General features: G+C 36.6%; 1 protein-coding gene across 1 annotated transcript; it reads left to right on the forward strand.

Annotated features, from left to right (window-relative positions):
- The first annotated feature begins 1640 nt into the window (after positions 1-1640).
- Positions 1641-25629, forward strand: LOC107701148 (synaptojanin-1-like). Its single transcript, XM_016503107.1, is given in 34 exon segments — positions 1641-1776; positions 2625-2772; positions 3441-3527; positions 4010-4277; positions 4513-4738; positions 5248-5331; positions 7376-7487; positions 8759-8766; positions 9046-9084; positions 9230-9405; positions 10271-10352; positions 10451-10603; positions 11130-11295; positions 11802-11825; positions 12178-12369; positions 12519-12603; positions 13389-13529; positions 13645-13837; positions 14141-14299; positions 14394-14550; positions 14669-14786; positions 17665-17877; positions 18370-18448; positions 18583-18745; positions 18844-19029; positions 19636-19674; positions 19873-20004; positions 20227-20265; positions 20568-20615; positions 21015-21053; positions 21422-21468; positions 21545-21731; positions 22607-22896; positions 24314-25629. Coding segments are annotated over 33 exon segments (4845 nt in total). The 5' UTR covers positions 1641-1776; positions 2625-2648; the 3' UTR covers positions 25103-25629.
- Positions 25630-25700: the final 71 nt, after the last annotated feature.

A 25700-nucleotide genomic window follows, 5' to 3' on the forward strand; every position in this document is an offset into this window, starting at 1 on the left:
GAAAACCGTATATAAGAAGTTTAAACAAATATGGTTTAAAACGCATGATTTCAGCGCGATAAACATGATAATCAGAACCAAAACAGATGTTTTTTTTAGCAGGTCCAAGCTGTAATAGCGCAGCTCCAGCTCTATTCTGGAAAAGGGGGCGGGGAGCAGCAGCTCATTTGCATTTAAAGAGACAGGCCCGAAAACAGCATTTTTCTGCTTCCACTCAAAATAGGCATTTTCAAAATGATATAATAAATTATCTGTGGAGTATTTTGAACTGAAACTTCACAGACACATTCTGGGGACACCAGAGACTTATATTACATATTGTAAAAAGGGGCATAATATGTCTCCTTTAAAAGGGGGAAAACAGTCCTTTCATTGCATTTTTTTTGGGTTTTGTTTTGCAGCTTTTATGTATTATAATTAATACATCAAAAAGTGCAAAACCATTAAAACAATAGCGGGTGGAATTAAAATTACATTTAATTTAATATTTTCTGAATGTTTTGTAAGGTAGCTAATTTACTTCAATTACATTTATTTATTTATTTATTTTATTGTTGCAGGATATTGACGTTTTCACAGATTTGCATATTTGTTGTGTTATAACTGAAACCTTAGGCTATGTGTTGTATTGATTCTTGCTGTTGCACAAGTAGATATGTTTGTGTTATAGTCCAGATAGTTAATAAAACAAAATAGGGGGAAACATATTTACATTATATAATTACGTTTTTCTTATTGTAGTTGTTTTTGTGGTTGAGAACCACTGCATTATTGTCATTTGTATTCCCTTTTTCTAAATGTTATGGTAACATTGAGTAGGCGTACGAAATGGGAGGGATCTATATGACTGAATTTTAAAAAATTAGACGTGGAAAAATTATTCTTATTGATTGTTTTAATTAACTTGGGTCTGAAGAGGGCGCCTCAAGGCCTTTAAGGGCCTATTTCTTTTACTGTGTCTGTGTATTGTGCCAAAAATTAAAGTCACTGTCTACATTTTATTCAACTGCATACAAACAATGGATTACAATTAAATAAAAGCCAAGGGTTCATACATAGCCAAATAAAACACAGTGCTAAATATATATAAAATCAGAAATAGAGATGCCAAATAAATGTTACATGAATCACTTACATGCAACAGCCCACCGATCAAAATATTAATAAATAAAAACAAACATAATACAAAAACAAAAGTCAGCATGCATCCCAGTTAGCTTTTTTGTTACAGAAGGTGCATAAAATTAATATAGATCCTAATATCTCTCTGAATGTAGAAAAAAGCTTTTACCTTTTAATACCTTACATTTACGGATAAACAACATTTACGCTAACAATTTAAGTTGCGTAGAAATATAAATTATCATATTGCTTCTGGAAACTGACAAACCCAAACAAAACATTTTTATGATAAAAAAAAAAAAAAAAAGAATAAAACTCAATATGAAATCTACAATGACCTGACAAATGTCCTGAGACAGTTTTGTTGTGTCTTATTTTCGTATATAATTAGCACAAAAATTGTAGGCTACTTGATAGGACACATGTCCATCAGTACTTCGATTTCCTACATCACGTGACACAAATCTGGCCAATCAGTGCACACCTTAAGGTCCCGGAAACAAGCCGGGCGTAACCACAATACTCACGTTCACTCACGTTGTCCTTTCTAGGTTTCGGTTGTATTTCTGTGCTTGAACTACCTGCCCCGCTAATCATTTTGTTTCTAGCCGTATACGATCTCGAACCAGGGGAAGACAGACACAACTCTGACAGGTACACAAGACCGTCTCTTTACCAAGCATCGTCATAAATTAATAGTAAATTCTGAGACATTACATTTGTATCTTTCACGTATAAACGCACACATTGCGGCGCTGTTGTCAATTAAATGTCTGTTTATATGGTTCAGGAAGGCGATGGAGAGCCAGCCGGCTAACATTAGCCATTAGTGTTGGTCATGATAAAGGCTTGTAGTACTGTCAGTCTGTCTTAGCTGCTGGTTTTGACAGATAAATGGCCGGCGGGCCTGGTCTTCTTCAGTATAGTTATCATATGGATGATTGCTAATCTCACACGCTGAGACAGTGACCCAAGGTTAGACAGTCTGTGTGTGCATGAATTGTAAACATTGTCATGTATTTGGGTTGCAGATCTGATTGCACCTGTCATTTCATTGGAGTCGGACATTTTACTCGTTGTTTTGGCTTTGATGGGATTGGGGTTCATTCTCCATCCCTTGTTGTCGTGTTGCTGAAATAAAGCATAACTAACATGTTTTTCGTCAGCACCGTGTTTTCTTTCTTTTCCTATAATGCGCTAAACATGCATGATTTTATTGCAACCTAATGAGTGTGTTTTAGCAACGAAATTGTGTATTTACAAAACCACGAATTGTGCAAGTCTCTCAGTCTATTTCCTTCCTCTTATGTAAATAATGGTTTATGACAGGATGCATTAATAAAACACTTTGAATTGTGTTTTCGTGACTACATGATGCGCCATTTGATGCACCTGATTATCTGAACCTGCAGGCGGTTTAGGGGTTTGAAAATGGTTACCATAACCCCTATGGCATTTCCTTCATATGTTTTCAAAGTAAATGGTATTTGTGTCTTATTCAGGGCTGAAACAGGTTGTGTCGAGCCATGGCATTCAGTAAAGGTTATCGTATTTATCATAAGCTGGATCCACCTCCATACAGTGTGATTGTGGAGACCAGAAATCGAGAGGAATGCCTGATGTTTGAGTCTGGAGCCGTTGCTGTACTGTGTAAGACTGTTCACACACCTTTTATAGTACTTATTTTTTATTAATTTTAAATATGAAAAATGTCAAACCAGTCATTTATTGAATTATTATGAATCAAAAAGGTTTTGTCCCCCTATTGATTCCCAGAATTTCCCAGATAAAAGAGAAACAAAATGTCTTAAATATTGTCTATTTGCATATAATACAGCTTTGGAGTCTATAAATCATCTATAAATATGGCATGTGTTTTTTTTAAAGCAATAAGCCCCAAGAAGCCGTAGTTTACAGTGAATTTATAACAGCTAAGGGGCGTTGTTAGGCACGAGGCGAAGCGGAGTGCTTAAAATCCCCTTAGCTGTTATAAATTCACTGTAAACCACGGCTTCACGGGGCTTATTGCTTTTATAAAACGGTTATTCCATATACGTAGTAAGGTTTCACAGAATAAAACAGAGCAAATAAAGTGTAATGATATAAATAAAAACAGTATTCTTCCACCAAACAATGTAGTTCCTCAGAAACAGTTGTGGTTCCAACAAAGTGTTTGCCGAGCAACACACAGAAGTAAACAAAGGTGTATGTTTGTAGTGTAATTTACAACAGCTTCGAATGCGGCTCAACCAATCAGAATCAAGGACCGAAACTATCCGTTTTATAAAATTAAGTTCATGTTTTAATGTCATCCACAGCAGCGGCGGAGAAAGAGACCATCAAAACCGCATACACCAAGATGCTGGATGCTTATGGGATCCTGGGAGTTCTTCGTCTTAACCTTGGTACAGTTTCTCAGCTATTTTTTTTATTTGACTTGCTGGTTGTGTTTGTCATCACAACAAATACAAATCCACCCTGTCGCCAGATTAAAAGAAGAAGAAAAAAAACCCGCTGATCTTTTTGAAGATAAGTAGAGCAGAAATATTACCAAAACACTAAAATTCACAGCAAAACAAAAATTATGAAAAGTAAATGCACAACATATTATCAAGCAGTTGTTATACAAATATAGTCACTAATTACAGTGTCATTTCAAGATGAGCCATTATTTGAGTTTGTAAGTATATATAATATTTCACTGTCATATTTTAAGTTCTTAGAAAACAGCATTGACATTGAGACTTATCCACCTCAATATTCAAGTAAGGTGTCAATGCATATGGGTTTTTCAATGACTAATTATTAAATGTCCACATTTTAAAGCTGTGGTTCCAAAACTTGCATAAGCTACAAACTCTGAATCCGCTTCTCTCTTCTTCCATAGGGGATTCTATGCTGCACAGCCTGGTGGTCGTAACAGGCTGCAGTTCAGTGGGAAAAGTCCAGGATTCAGAAGTTTTCCGAGTAACGGGCAGTGACTTTGTCTCTCTGAAAAACGACCCCACGGATGAGGACCGCATTGCTGATGTCAGGAAAGTCTTAAACTCTGGTAACTTCTATTTCGCCTGGTCCTCCACCGGAGTGAGTCTGGACCTCAGCTTGAACGCGCACCGCAGAATCAGAGAAGACACATCTGACAATCGTTTTTTCTGGTGGGTGTTTTTCAAATTGTGACCCCCAAAGGTCCTTTTGATTCAGTGTTGGAAGATTTTTTCATTTAATATAAATACAGTTTTATTCAAAACTGAAAATGTAATTATAGTGGCCATATAGTGTTTATTTTATATGTGCAAAATATTTCCAACAAAATCTCACTAACTCAGAATGTTGAACTCAGTAGATGATAGATGGATGTAATGGTTATGTAATTATGTAATGGCTTCACAGGAATCAGTCCCTCCATCTCCATCTCAAGCATTATGGGGTGAACTGTGATGACTGGCTGCTGAGATTGATGTGTGGCGGAGTGGAGATCCGCACCATCTATGCTGGCCACAAGCAGGCCAAAGCTTGCGTGATCTCTCGGCTCAGCTCAGAGAGAGCAGGCACACGTTTTAATGTCCGAGGCACAAATGACGATGGCCAGGTGGCCAACTTTGTGGAGACTGAGCAGGTACTCCAAACAATATGAGTCACCTGCAAGTCACCTCTGAACTCACTTCCTTAACCCTTCAGTGGTCTTTAGTCATTTTAATCTAAAAAGGTTTTATGTTTAGATTTTTTTTACTTATCTGGAATGGTACGAAACTCAGTGACTTTTACAACCACATGGCACCAATCTGACAAATACCTGTGCTCTGTTTTTAACCTAAACACTATTATTTGAAAATATCAAATACATTTTTTTTCTAATATTTGTATTATTTTATACAGAAATAAAAGGTGCTTAATTTAGAGGTAAATATTGTCTTGAACCATGAAATCCCCTCAAAATACAAAATGTTAAAGAAAAAATATTATTGAAACAAAATATAGTACATCCATTTCTTTAAAAAAGTTACGCTTATTGTTTTCGCTCCACTGAAGATGACAAGTGTGACTTGTAAGTGAGGTATACCAGAGGGTTAAATGTCTTATATGGCATGCCAAGACTAAGATTGTTTTTATTTATATTCCCTACAGGTTATTTTCCTTGATGACAAAGTATCTTCCTTCATTCAGATCCGAGGGTCAATACCCCTGTTCTGGGAGCAGCCGGGAATTCAGGTACAATAAAGCCTTGTATCAATATGATGTATGCTTGTATTCAAATCACACTGAGGAAAAATATTAGCATTGCGCTCCACTGAATTGAGCTTGCTGGAGTTCCAAGCCCCTACTGTCTCATCATAATGAACTTATTCTTTTGTGTTTCCACTTCGTCACACATGGCCAGTGCTGACCCCCTTTATTCATATTATCAGAAACACTCATTTCAGGGGATTATGTTGCAGCTGAATCAAAGTCGAGAGGCAAAAGGACAGCATGGAAACCGACAGCTGGTATATCGAAGCTTTAGTTTTGTCTGGTGGATGATCTGTTCTTCACTGCAAAGAGTTTGTGCAATGTCAGTCTGTGAAAGCTGCATCTAAACCGACCGTGTTTCATTTTGGAAAGGATCCCTATTCTGATAAATCTATTGGCGTCTTGTGAAATCGAGTTAAGATGCCAGCAAGCAGGTCAGGTGTCTTTCCTCTGACATTGCATAGACATTATCATTGTTGCTTTTAGTGGGAAGCTGGTGAGGTGACCCTTCTTGAGCTGTTTTTCAAAGCTTTGCACAGAACCTGAATGAAAGGTCTTCTGTGTCACTTCAGGCCATAGTGGTATTGGTTAAGGGATTCCATTGTCTTCAGTGCAAAGCTAAGTGCAAAATAAAGTAAGTAGAATCACCACAGGATCCCAGAAAGCTCAAGGTAATGTGAGCTGGTCTCTGCTGCCATTCCGAATGTATGAAATATTAATGGCAGGGACCTGCAGAGGCAACAAACAGAATTGGGTGGGACTCTGATGGACTGAGTCTAAATAAAGCATAAATGTCCAACAGTTCTAAACATGAGATCTTCAGCCTTTTTGAATTCAAGCCCCCTTGTTGCAAATAGAGGCAAAACAGGTACCATCTTATACATACTGATAAAAAAAATAACAAGTTAACATATTTAAATGTATTGCAAATGTAAATACATTGCATTAAAATAAGTAATAATGATTTTATTTATTTTTTCATTCATTTTTTTATTCATTTTTCATTAATTGGAATAAAGTTGAAATAAAATAAAATGTAAATATTAGATGCAAAAACTTAAACTTATGAAACTTAAACCAAAAATTTGAAATTCAGAAATTTATTTTAATTTTATTTCAGAATTTATTTCAGAAAACTGAAATACAAATAAGTTGAAGTTGAAGTACTAAAAAGAAATGAAAGCTAAACTGAAATAAAAATTAAATAAAAAATTAAAGCTAAAAATATTTTTAAAAATTGTGAAAATGGCAAAAGCATGTAAGACATAACAAAAATACAAAAAAACTTACATTTAAATAAAAACTAATAATATTAAAATATTTAATTACTGACTATTGATATTTTAGTATTAATAATAATACTAAAAATTAAATAGATTTTTCACATTGGCAGACCATCTGCAGTGCCATCGCAGACCCCTTGTTGAAGACCCTTGTTGTAAAATGTTGAATAAATTGGGTTCAAAGGTGTAACTATTTCAGTGACCGAGATATATGAGACTGCTGGAAATGAGAAGCCAGTCATAGCCTAGAGATGGGAAAATCCTCTGTATAGCTTACCTATTGTGGTTGTAGGTGTGAATGTAATACATTATACTGAAGGATGTGAAAGTGGTCAAAAGTCACATAAATCGAAAACCATTATTATAAAGGAGCTTCCTGCAACTATTAAAAACTGCAGCTAGCTAACATTAGCATCTGAAACTTCTGTGTAGAGCACGAATCGTGACTGTCTAGCCAGGATTCATGTGTTTCCTGGAATGATCGGCATCTCTCTTAGATCTTCAGGCTTCAGTGAGCTTGTGAAATCATTACAGATGGTTCCACTGTCTTATTCTGCGCAAATGTTTTTCGTATCTCAAATGCAGCTCAACTCCGCAGGCGGGCCAGGCCTGTGTGGTCTTTCTCTTGCTGTCTCTCTCATCTTCCTTTCCTTCTGCCACCTTAATTTCCTCTTGCACCAAATATGAAACAACTCAACTCACAATTCTTCCTTTTTTTGTTCTTTCTTTGTCTTTCCACAAAGGTCGGATCTCATCGTGTTAAGCTGTCTCGTGGTTTTGAAGCAAACGCACCAGCTTTTGAGAGGTAATTAAGATTCTGCTGGTCTCAGATGATGCTTGCTCTAATATCCAGCTGTTCTGGCTCTGGCCCAAGTGTTAGTGCATGATGAAAGCAATCCAGCAGATATTTGCGGTGTATGGGCCATGCTTCAAACAGTCCTGTTATTTAACACAGTCTGGATGGGCAAGCTCAGTCATGTCTAAGGATGTATTTTCAGCTAGTCGGTGGGTAATTAAGGTCCACCAGAGCCCGATCAGATGGATTTCATAGTCGGCAGTTACACACAGAAAAGCTGGATTAAGTGTAGCAGGGGGTCTCGAGGTATCATTTAAAAGTTGAACTTTTTTGACTTAGCTTTTTGCGGTCTTATAAATGCAAACTGCTTATGGTGTCTTAGAAAAATCAGCACTGATGGCGTGAGATGCTGAAAATGCAGTGTAAGATCTCTAGCCCCTTAGTCATGCTGATATAAACACAATTCTAAACCCATTATCTGTAAGTAATCATTTGACCATAAAAATACATCTAAAAATAATGGACCCACTTTGTATTAAGTGTCTTTAACTACTATGTACTAGTATTTGAATTAATCATAATCATTAATCATACAATGCATGTTATTACCTTGTACTTGTATTTAAAAAAAATACCTGGTTGTAATTACATCTGTAATTAATTTTTGTAGTTATATCCATATATTGTATAGATATAACTACAAACCCTTTAACCCACCCCTAAACCTAACTATACCATTATCGTATCCCACCACAATTTTTTTTAACATATTAAAGGTACCTAAAAAAAAAAGTGGGAACAAAATATATATTTTAAGTAATTTTAAATACATTGCATTAAAATAATTATTAATAACTAAAGTGTATTTATTATTAATCAAAATAAAACTGAAATAATGTAAATATTAGATGAAAAATATAAACTTACAACAGAAAATGTTAAATGTTGCTGGAAAAAAAATAGGTTTAAAATTACTAAAACTAAACTGAAATTTAAAAAAAGAAAAAAAAAGTTAAATAAAAATATTTAAAAAATTGAGAAATTGGCTGCTGGGTGGTTGCAAATGTTTTTAAAGAATTTTATTTTTTTTTACAATTTCTCTATAATATGATATAGTACAATTTATTGACACTAAAATTTCATTAAAAAAACATTTATTTACCCAATATTTAAATATTTTCAAAACAAATCAGAAATAAAAAAAGATTAAACCTGTTATTTATATTATTTAAAATCCTACATTCATTAAAATGAAAGCTCTGGATGAGGTCAGTCTTTGTGAACCTGTTTTAAAGCATTTGTTACATTTGGGTGGGTTAAACCACTTAAGCTCAGGGCGTTTTTTGGTATTTTCGCCTAAATTTGACATACTCAAATTCAAATGTTTACCCTACACACATACAATGGAGGAAATGAAAAAAAAAATGGTTTAATTGTAAAGAAAACCCTTTGAACTACAAAACATGAGGGAAACTCGCCTTCAAAACATCGAGTCCAAAAACTACAGAGTCCAAAACACCCAACCGTAAATTCCCGGATGTGAAGACCCCCCTCTCCCCCCCTCTAGTGACGCAGAGGTGTCAAATTTCATGGCTCTGAAATGGCCGCTGAGTTGAGAGACATGTAATCAGACCAACTCTCAGCAAAGCATTCCAGGTGATTGTCGTTTAGCAAATATTCGGGTTGGTCAGGCTACAATGCATTATTTGAGATGTCTTTCAATACTCAAGTATGACAAAACCATAGAGCAGTTGTTCCGCTTTCTTTACTGTATAAAGACTGTCTTTGTCTTTGCCCACAGAGTCACCTGAACGCTTCAGAGTATGCGAACGCTGTGAGAATGTTGAACTTTGACTATCATCAGATGGTTAAAGGTGGGAAGACTGACAAGCTCAGCACTGTCCTGAAACCTCAGATCAGCAAGTTTCTGGAGGAATGTGGTTTCTTCTGCTACTCAGGGGAGGCCGGCATTCAGAGGTGAGGTTATATAACATCCTAACACAGCTTGTTGTGGAAGAACAATATCATAGAATAGCAGAAAATTTTCAGCATCAGGTTGTTTATTTAATTTGTTGTGTGTTTACTTGAAAAAGACTAGTGGATATATATATAATTTTTTAGCACAGCCATTTAAAGTAGAAATTAAGTGCTATTTTTTGCCATTTAAAATTATATATATAAATTATCTATGCATATATGCACAATATGATGAATTTTGTTGTGGATCATTGCTGGGAGGTTGCAAATGTTTGTTTTATCGATCCTTTTTTTTTTAAATTTTTTACAATTTCTCTGTGATATGGTATAATATGACATAATAAAGGGCTTCCCAAACAGCTATTTGAGAGAAATACAGGGGGTTTTGTGAGTTAACATAATAGTAATAATTATTTTAAATTAAATTTTAAAGTGAAAATAATCAAAATAAAAAAATGTAAAAAGTAAAAAAATTAAAAAATGTATTTACCTGCAGACCATCAACCATCATCAGACAACTGTGAATATGTAAATGTGTTGTTCAATTATTTAAATATACACACACACACACACACACACACACACACACACACACACACACACACACACTGGGTATAGAAAAGAATCACCCCCCTTTAAGATAATCACATTTTGTTGCTTTGCAGCCTGAAATGAAGACGGACAAAGTTTATTTATGCAATTAAGATGTACAAAATTGTGAAAATTAAAATTTTTATGAACAATTTACATTTTAATTTAAATCTTTTAAATCCTTACGTTTAAAAAGTAATTGGCTTATGATGATAATCACAAAGTGACCAAAACTAGTTCATGAAATAGTCTCCCACTATTTTGTTCACCGCAGATGTCAAACTGGGACCATTCGTTCCAATTGTCTAGACTGCTTGGACCGAACAAACAGTGTCCAGGCCTTCATTGCACTTGAGGTGTGTTTGCAACACAGTTCTGTTTTCTTACTACAGTATAACATATTTGGAAGGGTTTTTTTTTAATACCTCTCGTGTAAAATGTCTCTGTTGTTCAGATGCTTCCAAAACAGTTGGAAGACATGGGTCTGACTGAGAAGCCTCAGCTGGTGGCACGCTTTCAGGAGGTTTTCCGCTCCATGTGGTCCACCAATGGAGACTCGGTCAGCAAGATCTACGCAGGCACTGGTGCCTTGGATGGCAAGGCTAAGGTACGTGTCGGCTTGTAAAACACATACAAACAATAAAGCGCAAAAAGGCAGCAGAGAGCTGAAAATGGGCGTTTCTGTGCCATCTTCACCCAGTAAGTTAACGATTGTCTTAACTCGTGTATCTGCTGTTTTTTCTTGCTTTCCTCTGACTGTTCCTCTGCCTGTGTGGTAAGTTGACAGTAGTTAGTTGTGTTGATGTTATGTTGATTTGAGTTGTGATGCTGTATTTATCTTAGTCTGCTGTTTTGTGTTGGTTCTTTTATGTTAGTAGACATTACTGTAACTGGCAGTGCTCTCAACTTTAATTAGGCCTCTTTACAGTCTGTTATAAAAGCCTGTAAACCCTCTCTCAGCTAGGCCTCAAACACCAAGCCTCATCTAGCTAGCTGCAAAGAAATAATTAGTATTGCTGTCACGTCCCTTTGAATACATACGTTTTTTTTTTTTATAGTTTTGATGTTCCAGACCATAACTATTTTAGATTAACTGTTTTGTTTTGTTTTATTTTGTTTTTTTCTTTCTGTAGGGTGGAAAGCTAAAAGACGGAGCTCGCTCAGTCACCAGAACCATTCAGAACAACTTCTTTGACAGCTCTAAACAGGAAGCCATTGACATCCTGAGACTGGGCAGCACCTTGAACAGTGACCTGGCAGACAAGGCACGAGCCCTCCTCACAACCAGCAGCTTGTACGGTATGATTTACAACACCACAATCCAGAGTCAGAAATAAACCAGGACCATTATAATATTAATAAAATCAAATATAAATATATTATAATTATATTAATAATGGAATTAATTATACTGTAAATATTTTCATAATATAAATATATTGTAAATACATTGCCCATGAAGGAATACATATAAAATGCCTGGCAAATGCATATTAAACTATACTGACTTTACTGAGGTATAGGTGGTTTCAAACAGGATTTCCACCTTTGGTATCTTGTGTTTGTGGTCACATTTTTTATGGGATCAGTCTGCTGTAGTGGACTGATTTCATCCTGTGGATCTGGATCTGAATGCATTTCCTTATGCTAGCATGCTAATCTATGACTCCCGGCTGCTTTGGGTGTGAGATTAGTGTTGAACCAGAGGACTAATGCTGTTATCTGTCTAACGGCTAACTTTAACCTCTCTCTCTCTTCCCCCTCCCTTTTTTCTTTCTTTTTCTCCTTAATGCTTACAATGTTAGTCTCTGAGCCCATTTTACAGTCAGGTACAGTATACACATACCAGCCATAAATCCATAAATGTTTATGGCTCCCTGTTTCATAAACTCACTGTTTATTTTGGCGCCTCTGACATTGTACAGTGTGTTTTTTCTTTTTTATCATCCTTTTAATTTGCTGTGTAGTCTTGTTTTAATGTGTCATATCTTATTGTCCAACTTTCAAGGACAGAATTTCATCCGATTGGTGTGTCTCAGTGGTTTGGTCGGTTTCATATGCTCTGCATTTTCTTTTTGTGTACTCTGGCCATTAGTTTAATGTTCAAGATATTATTTCATATTATCATTGATCATTTGAATGTAGGTTTTTTTATAAATGTTTCACCCTTTCTGTTTTTAGCCTCTCCCAGAGTGCTTCTGGGCATGTGTCAGAACCACTTCAAGTACACGCGTCCCAAGAAGATCAGAGTGTGTGTGGGTACATGGAACGTGAACGGGGGCAAGCAGTTCCGCAGTATTGCGTTTCGTAACCACACACTCAATGACTGGCTCCTGGATGCCCCTAAGAAGGCCGGCCACCCAGAATTCCAGGGTATGTGTTGATGCAAAGTCAATGCAAATGATACTTTGAAAGGAAATGAGGTTGCTTTGTTTTAATATCGGTCAGTGACTAATAAAACTAGTGCAAATACTTAAGTGGCTTCATATATCAGAGTCCAAGATCATCGTTTTGTCATGCAGATGGAAAATCTAACCCAGTGGACATCTTTACTATTGGCTTTGAGGAAATGGTAGAGCTGAATGCTGGAAATATCGTCAGCGCAAGGTAAGAACTAGTGCTGGGCGGTATACCGGTTCATACCGAATACCGGTGTTTATTTTTGTTATGATATGAATTTTTAAAATACCGCAATACCGGTGTATGTCACTTAAACAACGTTCGGAACGCGACACTGTTTGAGAGGGGTCCCTTTTCACTGTTGCACTGTGGTGAGGGAACAGCTGTATGTGTTACTAAGCGTGAAAGTTCCGAAACTGAAGCTGTAGAACTAATAGAACGTGATGACACAGAAGAACTCATCCACAATATCCACATTGACCGCCACAAATATCCACCGCCCCCTGCCATCAGCTCCCGCATCTCACACACACGAGCACGACTTTAACACTAGATTTAGCAACTTTCAGACCCTTTTAGCATTTTTTTCCCATAGAATATACATACTGACAAACCTAGCGACTTTTTTGGATAAGCCTTAGTTAGCTATGGTTCAGTTGTAAGATTTCGCCAGTGCTGTCCCGCAAACGCGAGGTCTGACTTTCCCGGAGAAGTGTCACCTCTCTCGGCGTCTGTTCTGTGCAGAGAATACCGTGATATAAATTTTTGGTCATACCGCCCAGCACTAGTAAGAACTAACTTGACGTTAGAGATTTTAAAGTTTACTGGTTGTAGTTAAATAGTAAGCAGAAGCAAAATTTCCTTTGGTCAGTGCCAGTAGTTGTGATGTGCAACCCAATTCACTTTTCTTTCAATCAGTATTTGAGGTTAAATATTTTTTTAATGCTCTTGTTCCTGTGAGAACTATTTAACTTCTCTTTCCTCCTTGGTAGCACTACTAATCAGAAGCTGTGGGCTGCAGAACTGCAGAAGAACATCTCACGAGAGCACAAATACGTGCTGCTGGCCTCAGAGCAGCTGGTGGGTGTGTGTCTTTTCGTCTTCATACGCCCCCAGCACGCACCATTCATCAGGTATTCTCACTCACATTTGCTTTCTTTTTGTGATTGACAAATCAGTGTGATTTCAGATATTCAAAAGGATTAGAAATTATTCTGAGATCTCATATTGTGTGTTTTCCTCACATAGGGACGTTGCTGTGGACACAGTGAAGACTGGAATGGGTGGAGCCACTGGTAATAAAGGGGGTGTGGCTATTCGCATGCTCTTCCACACCACCAGCATCTGCTTTGTGTGCTCTCACTTTGCTGCCGGCCAATCACAGGTCAAAGAGAGAAACGACGACTACAATGAAATTGCACGCAAACTGTCCTTCCCCATGGTAATTCATTTATGATGTAAAAAATATCTGTTACTTCTGATCCATTTATGAACACCTTCTTCTTTTGATTATTGTTATTTATCACTGCTTATGACAGTTTCATATTATTTAAATACATTATAATAAATGTTAGATGTAATATATTATTTATATTTTTTATTATTAATAATATTAAGTATGTAATAATACATATTAATATATAGTATTTATATTTATTATTTTATATTATGTAAATAATAAAAAAAGATCAGAAATATTATTAATATTAAATAATAAGATTTTTTTTTTTTTTTTTTTTTTTAGGGCCGTCTCCTGTACTCCCATGATTATGTATTCTGGTGTGGAGACTTCAACTACCGAATAAATATTCCTAATGAAGAGACAAAGGAACTGATCAGACAGCAGAATTGGGATGCACTGAATGCTGGAGATCAACTGCTGGAGCAGAAGAATGCTGGACAGGTATATTAGGAAAAAACAACTATATCAGTGGAATTATTTATTTATTTATTTTGTCACTCTTTTAAACAATTTCTCCATTTTATTCATATTTCAGATTTTTAGGGGCTTTATTGAAGGGAAGCTGGATTTTGCCCCCACTTACAAATATGACCTGTTTTCGGAGGACTACGACACCAGTGAAAAGTGCCGCACACCAGCCTGGACTGACCGTGTGTTGTGGAAGAGAAGAAAGTGGAACTTTGATAAAACTGGTGAGAATTATATTAATAAAATATCTTCAACCACCAACCAAACTTGAAATGCAGTATACAGAATAAGCTTACCTTAAAGTTAAATTTTTGACTAGATCTGCCTGTGTATGTGTCACAGCGGAAGAGTTGGAGTTGAATGTAGTAGGAGCCGCATTGAATGAGGAAGATCAGTACCCATGGAGCCCTGGAGAGCTCAAGTATTATGGTAGAGCAGAGCTCAAAACCTCTGATCACAGGTGAGAGAGACTTGGGCCAGCACCAGTGTTCATTTCGTCAACATTCTTTCCACTGACGATAACGAACTAAAACTCTCTTTGAATGACAAAAACTATGACGTAAATCTATTGACTAGGGAGGGACGATTTGGGAAGAGATTCATTCAGAACGAATCTGCTGTGTGGTTCGGAGGTTAGATGCGTACATAGGCTATGAACCGGCGGGACATAAGCTAACATACACTTGCTGCACGTCGCATGAAACGTTCAAAAATGTCAATATGTGGGAGTAAGAAAAGAGCAGACATATGGATAAATCTGACGACGCAAGAGAGAACTCAATTCGGTCCAGTTTTCAGAGCGCAGACACTGAAGTATACACATACAGAAAGCACGTCTCACAGCACTCGAGTACTCTTTCGCGTCGCATGAATGGAGAATTACACACAAAATTATGTCGAATTGTCCGTTTTGGCGAGTATTCACGTAAACACAGTTGATTACGTCTTAAGTGAACGTTAACAGTAGGGAGAACGTGTATCGTTACATTGCATCCATTGCAGCTGTGCATTCGGTTTTAAAGGAACAGCAGCCTAATTTAGTTGCTATTGTCCGAGTCATTGATGTTAATCAAGCAACAACAGATATCATGATAAAACCTTAATATCAAACCTATATAATGAGTTTGGAAGTTTTCGAGAAATGCTTAATAAATGCACTGTAACTAAACCCATTAGATTTTAGCCGACTACATTTACAGTAGATTTAGTCGACTAAAACTAGACTAAAACTAAAAACAATTCAGATTACTAAAATATGACTAAAACTAAATCAAAATTTGCTGTCAAAATGAACACTGGCCACCATGGTGAGCGTGATTTCACCAAAGTACAACATGGTCCTGGATCAATATCCTTGTTAATCCTGGAACAACATTCCAATCAACCAATCAGAATTGAGATATAACTTTTCAGGAAATATCTGTTTTAGGCTTACAATCAGGGTTAGGTGCTTCTACACCCTTGTTAATCAGCTATCATTTCCCACTGATTTTAGGAATAAATTATGGGTAGGGTTAGGTTTAGGGGTAGGGATTGGGTTAAGTCTATATTTTTGGACAATAATGTTGATCCAGGATCATCAAAAGTTGTTGATCCAGGAACATGTCTTACTTGGCAAAATCACAGCGACGGGCCAGCACATCGCCTTTCAAGTTTACATCAGCAATGTTTTATTGCCCTCCAGTGGCCCTCAGAGGTACTGCAGGAGGCTGTCAGTGGGCAGTGTTGGATTTCCGATCAGCGAGAATGGGTAAAGATTAGGGTTGCAAAGGGGTGGAAAATTTCCGGAAACTTTCCAAAAATCCCTGGAATATTCCAAAAAATCCTGGAAAGTTTCCACCTTTTTGCAACCCTAGTAAAGATACTTCCATTTTTCCTAAATGTCAGTGCAGAGAGCCGGAAAAACCTGAATCTTACCTTCTATAATATGTTTACAGGATTTATAATATCACTTAAATACTATACTATACATGTTAATTGAGCCAGTGGCATTTGAAACTTGCGTATGTTTGGGTCAGGTGAATGAATTAAATCTAAACCGTACTGTTCACGAAATGAAAGTTGCCTTGAACATACATACACAATGTCTTGTTTCCTTAGCAATTGTGTAAATGTACAAATGATTGTAAATGCACAAATAGGCTAAATAACTAAACCAAATTTAAAAAGTAAAATATCTTAAAACAATCAAAACATAACTTTAGACTATATTAGCCGATAAAAACAAGTAAACATTACATACCCATCAATAAATATAATATTTCTCAAAAAATGTTGGTATTAAATGGACTTTTTGTATAACATTTGAACTGAAATACATTGCCTTGTGAGAAATGGGCTGCAATTAATCTGCATAAATATACATTTCTCAATTCTGCACATCAACAACTTCACAACATATTTTAACATTTTACATTTACACAGATATTTTTGCATTAGTCATTTTTACAGCTGAAAACACGGGCTGTAAAAAGATAATCCTAATAAATATAGCTACAAATTTAAAGGTTTTATTTTAGGTAGCCTAATTAATGCAGACGATTCATAAAAATATATTGTATGTGGCTGCTTATAGACACCAGACAGATCATTATCATTCATGCAACAGATGCTCTTAAACTCATTTGCACAAAACAGATAATATTAATAAAAACACACAGGGAAATTCAAACACGGATCTTTTAATAAATGCAAAACTACAATAATTATGTTAAATTGTACAGATGCAGTTATAAATAGTGTTACCAAATAAAGTTAATAAAACATACATCGAGTCCATAATGCAGGTTGAAATCTCTGAGCATCTCATTTGACAGTCGCAAACCTTCTGATCTCAGATCTTCTAGATAGGCTGGAGTTGTTCTGGAGAATGTACAGATCATGTGCCCAGCATCAGAACAAATTCAATTCTCCGAAAATGTACAGTATTGCACATTTGAGTGGTTTGTGTTTGAATGAAGATCCCCGGGAATTTTGACTAACCACTGACGCTGAACCGCATAAGTTAATCAACAGAAGAAAGAATGAAGGAATCTCCGCGTTATATCTTGATGAATGTCCACACAGAGGTAACTTAATGCAATGTGAGGAGGACGTTTTCTCTTGTCTTTGATATACCGCTATCCGCTATTTAATTTGAAAATGTTAATTATATTTATAGAGACCGGAAATAAGAATACCCACTCTCGCGTCATCAAAACTAACCGATGTCATCTTGTGCAACTAGTCTATTAATATGTCAAGTCATTTTTTTAAATTTTGCGTTTGTTTGTGTGGGCCACAGGTGCTTTAAGGCTAGGAATCTCTGTTCTTGTACCCTTAACATTTATTTCTTGCAGGCCTGTGGTGGCTATCATGGATGTGGACATACTTGAGGTGGATCCAGAGGCCAGACATCAGGTATATAAGGAAGTGATCGCCCTGCAGGGTCCACCAGATGGCACCATCCTTGTCTCTCTCTGCACATCTGGCCCCGATGACTACTTTGATGATGCACTGATTGACGATCTGTTGGACAAGTTTGCAAATTTTGGCGAGGTTATTCTTATCAGGTACTGGCTATTTTTATATATAATTTAATTCCAATTATATTTAATTAAAATTTAATTCAAAAATGACAGTGAAGACATTTATAATTTTACAAAACATTCCTATTCCAAATAAATCCTGTTCTTTTAAACTTTTCATTCATCAAAGAGTCCTAAAAATAACATTTCCACAACATTAAGCATTAAATTGTTTTCAGCATTGATAAGAAATGTTTCTTAAGCACAAATCGGCATTTTAGAATGATTTCTGAAGGATCATGTGACACTTAAAACTGGAGTAATGGTGCTGAAAATTCAGCTTTGGCATCACAGGAATTAATTACATTTTAAAATATATTAAAATAGCAAATAGTCATTTTAAATTGTAGTAATGCTTCACAATATTACTGTTTTTACTGTTTTTTTTAATTAAATAACCGCAACCTTGGTGACCGTAATATTCTTTCAAAAACATATACATACAAAAATTATAAATATTTTTTTTCTGCTGAACAGGTTTGTTGAAGAGAAAATGTGGGTGACATTTTTGGAGGGATACTCTGCTCTGGCAGCTCTATCTTTGAGTGGCTCTACTGTAAGAGACTGTAGTTAAGATTCAATTTTATATATTGACCATATGAAAATTCACATGCACATATTTATTGCATGGCACCCAAAAATGTACCCTTTTTTTTTTTTTTTACCATCCCTCTTTGTGTTTGCATGCAGGTGAATGGTAAGACCATAGACATTCGTCTGAGGAGTCCAGGTTGGATAAAGAGTCTAGAGGAGGAAATGAGTGTGGAGAGAATCTGCGGTAGCATCCCAACATCCACCAGCTCTACCCTGCTGGCAGAAAACTCTGACATGGGAGAAGAGTATGACATGGAAGGTGTGGCACCTGTTTGGGTTACATGGTACCAAAATGCAACAGGAACCTGTGGAACTCTGGGGCAGTATGGAGTTGCATTGTTATTGCTGTGTTGACAGGTGATGTGGATGAGGAGGTTGAGGATATTTTACCCCAGCACCTGCAACCTGGAGCAGGCATGGATCTGGGCGCTTCCCCTGCCACATCGCCACGCACCAGCCCCTGCCCCTCTCCTACCCACGGAGAACCTGCGGCCCCCATCCGGCCCAACAGAGCCCCTCCACGCACAGCTGGACCACCACAGGGTAGTGCTAGTATTTGACTCTACTCAACATGGACAAACTCTTATGGATTTATATACATTTTTAGCTTTGTCTTTTTCTATAATTCACATATACACTACTGTTCAAAAGTTTGGGGTCAGTGAGATTTAAATATTTTGACAGAAATTAATAACGACATTTATAATGTTACAAAAGATTTATATTTCAAATAAATGGTTTTCTTTTGAACTTTCTATTCACCAAAGAATCATGGTTTCCATAAAAAATATGGATAATCAACATTGATAATAATAAAAAATGTTTCCTTGAGCACCCAATCAGCATATTAGAAGGATCATGTGACACTGAAGACTGTAATGGCGACTAAAAAAAATCAGCTTTGCCATCACAGGAATAAATTACAATTTATAATATATTAACACAAAATAATTATTTTAGGTTGTATTAATATTTCACAATATTATTATATTTACAAAAAATACGAGTCTACTTTCAAGAACATAAACATGAAGTAGAAGAGGGGAAAAAACTATTATTTTAATAATTAATTCATTTGCATAAATAGTAGATTTAAATTTATAGAGTTGTGCAAAAATTCATTTTCCTTTGTTTTTACACTGCAAAAAGGAGGATTAAGCCCAGCATCCATTAGAAGGGAACTGGCAGGTAAAGAGTGCTGTTTGCAGAGGTGTTGCCGATGTGCTTCAGTGGTTCTTGAGCTCTTATAGAGAGTGTGTGTTTGTGTGTGTGTGTCAAGGCTTCAGTGTGGTTTGCAGTGCTGTGAGCTGAGCTAAATCCCTCAGGCTGTTGATATGACAGTTCATTTGTTGTAATAGAATGTTTTTTTCCTCTCTCTTTTCTCAGGTTCTCCTGTTGATGGTCAGCCAGCTGGAGCTTCCTCTTCACAGGGATTAGAGCCAAAACGCCCCCCTCCTCCACGCCCCAACGCCCCACCAGCCCGACCTGCACCTCCACAGCGCCCACCACCACCCTCAGGTACAGCTGTAAATTCTTTGTAAATGTTTACACAGGTATGACAGATTTTTGGTCATAAAAGATCTGTTCTCACAAGAGGTCAAACCCCAAAAGTCATGAGTTTTATCTGAGATTGAAACACCCACTACATTAGATGCTATGTTTTCAATTATTTTATATTTTATTTAATTCACATTTAATTTATTTCACAATTTATTAATTTATGTCCTGTGGTTTATAAAGGAGGCAGAAGTCCCACACCTGTTAGGAAAGATTCAGCAGGTAACGCTGTACATGAACCAGCACTGTGTATTAGCAGTTGATTATTGACTTAATGCTGTTTAGTGTTTATTGACTTGGTTAGTTGCACCTGATATTAGGTTGGCATAGTGAAAAATGTCTGGCTGACTTTTTTAGATGTAATGCACAACAATGCAGTTCTGTGCTCTCTTTGGTTGTGTTTCTTCATGCTTTTCCTGAGCCTCATTGTAAATTTGCCTTTTTGCCATGTGGATTTAGCTTTTTATTACCGATTTTGGTTTATAATGTAATTTTTTGGAAACATTTTGAGTTTTCTTTCGAAGGCTTTGCTGAGCCTCTCAATCTAGAGTTTGATCTGACTGATTATGAAGGTAATTTCTGAAAAGATTTCGATTTTAAATGGTTCTTGCGGTGTTTGTTATTGTGTATGAAGATCACCTGATCACTTGAGACCTCCTGCACTTGCTAACAGAAATAGACTTAATTTAGATGGGGCAGGGGTGTTCAGGTCAACCATCTTGCCATGATGCAGTGCATGAAGTCTCAGGTATTCCAGTGATTTTGGCTTAGTGTTTCATTGTGAAGTGATGGGTTGAATTAGGCGAAGTAGCTTTTGTAATTGAATAGAGAATGATAGAAATGATCTGTATATGAGGTAAGGAGTCTGTTGGGTCAGATATATTTTCTCCCTAGCTAAAGGCTGTAACGTGCTACAAAACAGAAAATTATTTTTAATTTTTTGAATAATTTTTCCCTCATGCTGACAAAAGGACAAAAAAGCCCAGCATTAGCACGTGCAGATGCAGCTGGTGAGTTCTTACACACTGCCTTCGCTCATCAGCCCTCCAAAATAACATCAACCATCTGTAACTGACAGAAGATTTCATTGACAGACATATTTGGGCCTTCCTCATGCCAGAATATTGTAACCCCAGGCTAGTTTCAACACAAAATAGAGCTACGTTCTTGACAGGAGCACTGATCTGATATTTTCCAGACTTACTTTTAAAGCATATGATTAAATTTGTTGTGTAAAGTATTGTTCTGTTATTATCACATTCGTAGAAATTGTGCCAAATTGACTGAAGTTAATAAAATAGGTTTTCTGATATTTTTACAAACTTATTTCTTATAAATATTACTGAATGTTTGATTATTTTCATCGGCTGTTTTTCAGGTCGAGGTCAAGCCACCGGATCAGCCGCTGGAGGCGCCTCGCGGCCGGTGGGTAGGCTTAATGAGATTTAAAAAAAAATTAATTAATTAAAATACCGTGTAAATATTATGGTTTCTGTTTTAGATCCCACCTCGAGCAGGAGTCATCAGCGTCCCTCCTCAGGCTAGACCTCCTCCTCCTGCTCATCCTGGGGCCCCCAGACCTATAGCAGGGGTGCATCCTGGGGCACCACGACCCTCACCTGATAATCACCCCGGAGCACCAAGACCCGTTCCTGAACCCCAAAGCAAACCGTCTGAACTGCCTCTGAGTTTGTTAAACACTTCTAATGATTTATTCATTTTTCTTCAATATCTTTTTTTTTCTATTTTATTGCATTTTATAACATTTTAATAAACAGGATTCAGATTTTTCATATTTCGTTTTTTTTTTTATTAAGGTCTGTCAGTGTATTTTTACTATTATACTATTATAGTTTTATAATTTACTATTATAGTTTTTAACAAGTTTTTATTTTTATATTTTCAGTTTTCATTTTAAGTTTAAAGTTGTATTTTTTGTTTTATATGCCTATATAGTTTTTATTCAGTTTTTGTTATTTTAGTACATCATTCTAAAATAAATTAAAAGGAGAAATTATGCCTTGGCAACTTGCTGAAATAAACTGTTTTTTTTTGTTGTTTTTTTTCAGTTAACTTTTTTTTTTTTTTTTCAAGTAATGAAAATGATTTTTTTAATGGTTTTAATTTTAGTTTCAGTTTTAGTTTTAGGTAACTGTAATAACCCCGGTCTGTCATTAGACTGTTGATGCTTTAACCACTAATTCATTGTGAATTTTATCAAAACTTGTAACAAACAAGTTGTTTAAAAAGACGTTTTTAACCCTTTTTATAATAATACATATTTCTGACTGAAACAAGATATTTAAAAGTACATTCAGTAGTTGCTGAATTACCTAAATAACTTAAAATTATTAAAATGATAGTAATAATATTTATTATTGATAATAATAGTAATTAAATTACTTATTATTGATAATGTATTATTTTATTAATATTTTTTATTAATTTATTAAAATTAAACTTTTTAAAACTTTATATATATTTTATACCAGATTTATACATATATTTTACCATTTTAACAACTTTTTTTGTCATGTAATAATGCTGTGTGTCTGTGCGTCAGGTCCACTGCCAGGTCCCATGAGGCCTCAGATGACATCACCCATGCAGCCTCAGTCTGCGTCACCAATGCAGCCTCCAGTCCAAGTCCAACTGCCTCCACCCATACAATCCCAGCTCCCTCCACCAATGCAGCCCACCTTCCCTGCCCCGCTGGTGCCTCAGCCTGCTCCTCAAGCATCTACTGGAGCCGCTGCCGCCCCTCAGCCCGGACTGGCATCTCCTAAGCCTCCACCTCGGAGCCGGTCCTCTCACGCACTGCCACCTGAGTCTGCTCCTGCTCCTACATCTCAGGTTAGTCCTCTTACTCTGATCACAAGCCCAACATTTAATTGTGATAAAGAGAGACCGGTACCCACAAGAGCCCATCCTGGGGTCATTACCCAGCTTTAGGGGCCTCTTCCTCTTTTTTTTTTTCTCCTTTCCTAGTAATATCGACTTTATCCAGGTGGTTCTTATAGTCATATTTCACTCTTCTTGATGCATGTGTTTCTCTCTTTTACTAGCAGGAGCAATCCTCAGGTTGACAGGTACTGGATTAAGTCATTTCTAGTCTTTACGTTGTCTTCATGGCACCATAGCCTGTAGTCATAATGTATGAAGTGCTCATACATATAGGATCCTCCATGTTAGAGTTGTTTTTCCCCTTTCCATCTTTAATTTGACCTTTTTTTTTATTTTGAGTATCAGAAAAGTGTAAAGCTTAACTTGAACCCCTTGACATTATTGTATATTGCGATTTCGAGAAAGAAATACCAGGTTATGAGTTTAATGAAGTAGTTCCAACAGGGGGTTCAAGGAATGCGTCATCCAGTATTTGTTGTGGGTATTGTTTGTTTTTGTTTTCAATCTACGGTATATTTGTTTCCAGTGTTTCTTGGATAAGAGAAAGTAATTTTATGAGTAAATAGCTTTACTTTACCTCTAGTAGACTTGTACACTAATTATATTTGTGTTTGTGATGTTGTATAATGCTGTTTTCATTGTTTCATTAGACAGTTTAATAAATAAGATTCAGATCTTTCTGATTTTGATTTATTTTAAGGTCTCTCATTGCACCATTTATGTTTTAACCAATAAGTCATTGTGATTTTTATCAACTTGTAATAAACACATTGTTTTATAATTTAAAGTCAACATGAAATTATGTTTTTAACCCTTTTTACATCTGTAATTATACATATTTGCGAGTGAAAGATGATATTTAAAGGTGCAATCAGTAATTTGGTGAATTGCTTAATCTAAAAAATCTAAAGAAATGTATATATTTTTTTATTGTCACTGCTTGAGGAGATTAGTGTTATATCATTTATTTAAAGAAGAGGTTCAACTCAACAGCCAAAGGGGGCAGTTATTTGTCAGCTTATGAACCTAAAATCCCCCAATCTAGTTGTTACTACTTCAAAAGTTCAAAAGTTACTACTTAAAAAGAAAGTTAGTTCAGTAGAATTTCATAAAAAAATAATAAAAAGAAGAAGAAATAATAAAAAAAAAAAACTCTTATTATTCCAAACAGCCAAGGTGTGACCATTTTTTTTTAAAAAGCTTAGGAGGGTTAAGGAAGGTTACAAAGGCAATCGTTTTTCCCCAATATATTTAATAAAATTAAATTTGATTTCATGTTGACTCTGCAACTCCATTGTGTTGTAGCTTCTCCTTAAGCTGTAAGTTTGATTTCATAATGTAGACTTTGTGTGTTTTCTTTCCTCAGACCAAGGACATGAATGGAGTCCAAAGAGAAGCACAATGGAAACTAGACCCCTTCGACATGCTTAACACCCAGTCCCTCTTCCAGAACACATCGTTCTCCGCTTCCCTCCCTCGCTCCTCTTCCTCATCCACCCCCTCCCCTTCTTCTTCCTCCACATTACCCAGCTCCCTCTCCCTATTCTCAGCTCCGGACACCAGCAGGACTCCATGTCTTCTGCTTCCACCTGTACCCTGCCGCAGCAAATCCCAGGAGACCCTCCGTTCATCCCCCAATCCGTTCCTCGCAGAAGCCCAACCCAGACCCAGCAGCACCAACCCTTTCACCGACAACCTATTGTCCTCCCCACGCCGATCGCTCACACCTGATTTCTACACCCAGCAGCAGGCCCAGAAGGCCAGCCCGGGCCTCAGCAGGGCCATGTCAGCTGTGGTTCACAGTTCAACTCTTCCACCATCGTTCTCCAGACAACAATCTTTAGTTCCTGCTCCAGCAGCGGCCCCAGCCAAACAAAACCAAAAATGGGTCACATTCGATGATGATTCAGACTTAATTTCAAGAAAGGCACCATCTGCTGGTGGGACCGGCCCGCTGCTTTTACTCGCAGCCTCATCCCTTCCCTTCCCACAACCTCAGAGCAGCTTCCCCAGCTCAGGCTTTGGCATGGACAACAACTGGGCGTCACTTCCCACTTCCACATTTCCCACGATCCCCCCTCCGATCCCAACCAGGACTAATACCAGCATCAAAAACGCCCACATCCCTTCCAGAAATGAATTTACAGAGAGATGATACAGCGGAGAAAGTGTATGTAAATTACAAAGAAAATATTATTGTGTATCTATAATATGTGTATGGTTTGTATAAAAGTGTGGTGTTGAAAGTTTGTCCAAAATAGATCTGGCCGTTTCTTTTAGCCCAACGTAGATGGGAAACCAAGAGGAAATCAACACAGTATGTTAGTATATTTTTAGTTTTTAAAATAATAGGCAAAAAAACTGTCATTTGCGTATTAACCTGCATATACACACATCTGTGTGAAACATTTTACACTTCAGTGGCCAGATTTAGTATATTACACATTAGACTGCAAATCATTCAGCTTTAAGCTACATGATCAGATGTAAAGAATGTACAAATATTTAATTATATATCTCATTACGATTTCAGTTTCATCCTCTACTTACCCTCATGTCTAAACACAAAAGAAGATATTTTGAAAATACCCCATACAATGGAACTCAATGGGGTCTAAATAGGTTGTTTTGGACCCCATTGGCTTCCATTATATGGACAAAACCAGTTGAAACATTCTTCAAAATATGTTCTTGTATGTTCCACAGAAGAAAGAACGTCAAACAGGTTTGGAGCAACATGAGTGAGTAAATTA

Source organism: Sinocyclocheilus anshuiensis, unplaced genomic scaffold (assembly GCF_001515605.1).
Source record: "Sinocyclocheilus anshuiensis isolate Anshui unplaced genomic scaffold, SAMN03320099.WGS_v1.1 scaffold907, whole genome shotgun sequence".
Classification (NCBI taxonomy): Eukaryota; Metazoa; Chordata; class Actinopteri; order Cypriniformes; family Cyprinidae; genus Sinocyclocheilus; species Sinocyclocheilus anshuiensis.